General features: G+C 46.9%; 1 protein-coding gene across 1 annotated transcript in view; it reads right to left on the bottom strand.

The window, feature by feature from the left end:
• The window catches only part of WFDC1 (WAP four-disulfide core domain 1), a 23324-nt gene that overhangs the window by 2429 nt on the left and 17706 nt on the right, over positions 1-3189 (bottom strand). Inside the window, exons 7-8 of the mRNA XM_015562934.1 lie at positions 1440-1481; positions 192-261 (exon numbers count right to left, since the gene is read on the bottom strand). Coding sequence (XP_015418420.1) covers positions 203-261; positions 1440-1481 — 101 coding nt within the window. The 3' untranslated portion in view covers positions 192-202. The remainder of the gene's footprint in view (positions 1-191; positions 262-1439; positions 1482-3189) is intronic.

Genomic DNA, 3189 nt, shown 5'->3' on the forward strand with positions numbered 1-3189 from the left:
GTAGAGAAACGCCCACTCTAACAACACGAAAAGTTCTCATCTGTTAGCTTTGAAATTATAAGGGGGTTTACAATTCTACCCGCAGGTGAGGCCCCACTCTCACCCTCCCACCGGTCCGCTCTGTGGTGGAAGCCACCTCAGATACCTGGCTGCACACCCCCCCCCCACTTCCTGCCATCGACCCCACTCACCCGCCACTGCTTTAATGAACGTGCCTCTGCTGTCCTTTCCCATGTTCCGCCACGTTCTTGGTGTCACCCTCTGCAAAAGAACAGGGCTCTGTCGGAACAGGCATGTCGATTCCCGCTCAAAGGCTCACGGCTCACTGCTAAGTTAAGTCCAAATACATCAGCCTGGCCCTGTCTCCCCTTTTCCCACAAACGAGGTACACAGTCCCCCCCTGCAGTCTCTCCCCTTCCCTCGCCAGGCCCCACCACCTGTGTGTCCTGGCCCCGCCCGCAATTCTGGCCTCATCTGCTGTCACTCTCCCCTTCCCTTAGACACTCCAGCTGCACTGATGGCTTAGTTGCTTCCAACCTCAAGATTTTCACACCTGTTGTTACTAAAAACCCACTTGGCTTATTGTTTGAATTTCCTGTTTGACATTAGCTGCATGATGGCAGGGACTGACTGGCCTGCCATGTTCACAGATGTAACCCAACTTCCAGCACAAAATGAAGAATAGAATAAAGAATGAATAAGCAGAGATTGCTTGATAAATGCTTAATCATGATATGATAGATGCATGGAATGATTCAATCAATTATTGGGTGAAAAGATGGGTGGATGGATAAAGATAGATGGATGCATGATTGAATAAATTATTAAATGGATGATGAATGGATAGATGATTGAATTATTGGATGGATGGAGCAATGGATAACTGAATGGAATGATGGTGTCAGCCACATTTTCCAATTCTGTGAATGAAAGTCTCTCCAATCCCAGGTTCTGATGTTTGATGTTTACCATGAAACCACATTTGCTATGAATGCCTCTCAACTTACACCTCCTCCATGCCCCCTCCCCCATCAGACAACAGGTCTTTTAAGTTGTTTGCCAATCCTAGCTTCTATTTTGTCTTCTATGAGACATCCCTGAGCTGCTGCCCCAGTCCCTCTCAGTCACCAGTCTAGCGGCTCCTCCACCCTCCAGCCTGCAGCCTAAAATGGCTCCTGTCCATGTCAGATGCCACCTGGAGGACTGCCCAGGTTGGAGAGACTTTCAGAACAGACATATCTTGGCATCCCACCCCCTCAACCCCAGAGTGTCATCTGATGGCATAAGAACACCTGGGGAGGGTATGGCCGCTTCCCTTCTCAGCAGCTTCACACTATAGTTCTCCTGTGAGTCCCTGGGCCTTTATTTTTCTTCTCTACCCAAGAATGATCATTGTCCTTTTTAGGACTCTGTAAAGCAAAAATGGTTTCTTCTCTTACCTGGATATTTTTTGTCAACTGTATGTCTTCGGAGTGGCTCTTCTGGAAAACAAGTGAGAGGATTAAACGCCTTTCAGGGATTTTATCCGGCCCAAACTACTTTCATGCGAATTCTAAAGAATCGCTTGTGTTTTTCATTCTCATTCTATCGAGAATGCACAGTAGACTCAGCCAGAGGCTACATGGCTTTGGTATTGCAGCTGATCCAATGCAGAAGCAGATGTGAGAATCCAGCCTTCTTACTTCATATACAGAATTGTAAAAATGTAGAACCATACCATTCCTCTCACTGGTGTTTTTTTCTGTTGAAAAAAATGTTAATTTTTTTTTAAAAAATGTTACTTCTGTTTACTACATAATGAATTTATCATTGTTATTTTAATGAATTAATACATAAATATTTTCAGTGTCCCAGCTTTAGTTTCTAATATGGGAAATATCACAGTCACACAGAGAAGTGCTCTGGGGATCCCCATTATTTTTTTAGTATAAAGGGGTCCTGAGCCCAATGATGAACTGGAAGCAAAATTACAGCATATTGTTTAGCAAGTGGCATTACAAAATATGTTCACATGGGGAGTAAATGGTATTGTTTTAGTCCTTTCAAAAGAGATTCAAATGTCATTACTGCAAATGACAAAGTAACTCGAGAATGAATCTTCACTTAACTGCTTCACCAGTCCTCTCTGAGCCTCAGTTTTCTCACCTGGAAATGGGCATAAAGTCACTACCTCTTCAGTTATTGTGAGGATGAAAAGAAGTAATTTCATTTACAACACATATGTGCAAATATTAGGAGGAACCATATGAAATTGCCATTTTGTGTGTTAAAAAGTGGTCAACTTTTGGCAATTTCCTATGTCTCAAATGGCTTCTACCTGTTGAGTGCCATTAACCCCACCTCTTCCCTCAGCCCCCACAGCAGGAAAACATTTGGGGGAGAGTGGACATCTGGTCAGAATACAATATTTCACATGCCAATGCCAATATTGGGCAGCTCACGTCTCCCCTGCAGCGGCTCAGCCATGCCTGACAGCTGCAACACTAACAGATCACATTTATGCACCTGAAACTCATACCATGTTATATGTTAACTAGAGGCCCGGTGCATGAAATTCATGCGGGGGGGGGGGACCCCCTCACCCCAGCCTGCACTCTCTCCAATCTGGGACCCCTCAGGAAATATCCAACTGCTGGTTTAAACCGGCAGTCAGACATCCCTCTCACAATCCAGGACCACTGGCTCCTAACTGCTCACCTGCCTGCCTGCCTGGTCACCTCCAACTGCCCCCCCCTGCCAACCTGGTCACCCCGAACTGCCCCCCACTGGCCTGGTTGCCCCTAACTGCCGCCCCTGCAGGCCTAGTCACCCCCAAATGCCCCCCTGCTGGCCTGGTTGCACCACACAGCCTGGTGCTCAGTTGTTTGGTCGTCCCTCACTAAGCCCCCTGCCGGCCTTGTCACCCCACTCAGCTTGTTCGGTCGTCCATTCAGTTGTTTCGGATGTGACTGCCCCTGGCTCTTCCTATATATATATAGATTTTATCTCAATTAAAAAAGCACCTTATGCCTAGCTGGACATTTTGTTTCCTTTTGTGCTATGGTCACCGTCTGGGTGTTTGGGACCAGCACTGACAGCTATTGTACAGGCAGCAGGGGCCAAGGCGGGCAACCCGCATGCGGGGTGGAGAGCTTATCTGCAATCAGCCAGGTGCTAGGACCTTTCCAGGCCCGAGGCGCCCTGAAACAT

This window comes from Myotis davidii, unplaced genomic scaffold, assembly GCF_000327345.1.
Source record: "Myotis davidii unplaced genomic scaffold, ASM32734v1 scaffold77, whole genome shotgun sequence".
Lineage (NCBI taxonomy): Eukaryota > Metazoa > Chordata > Mammalia > Chiroptera > Vespertilionidae > Myotis > Myotis davidii.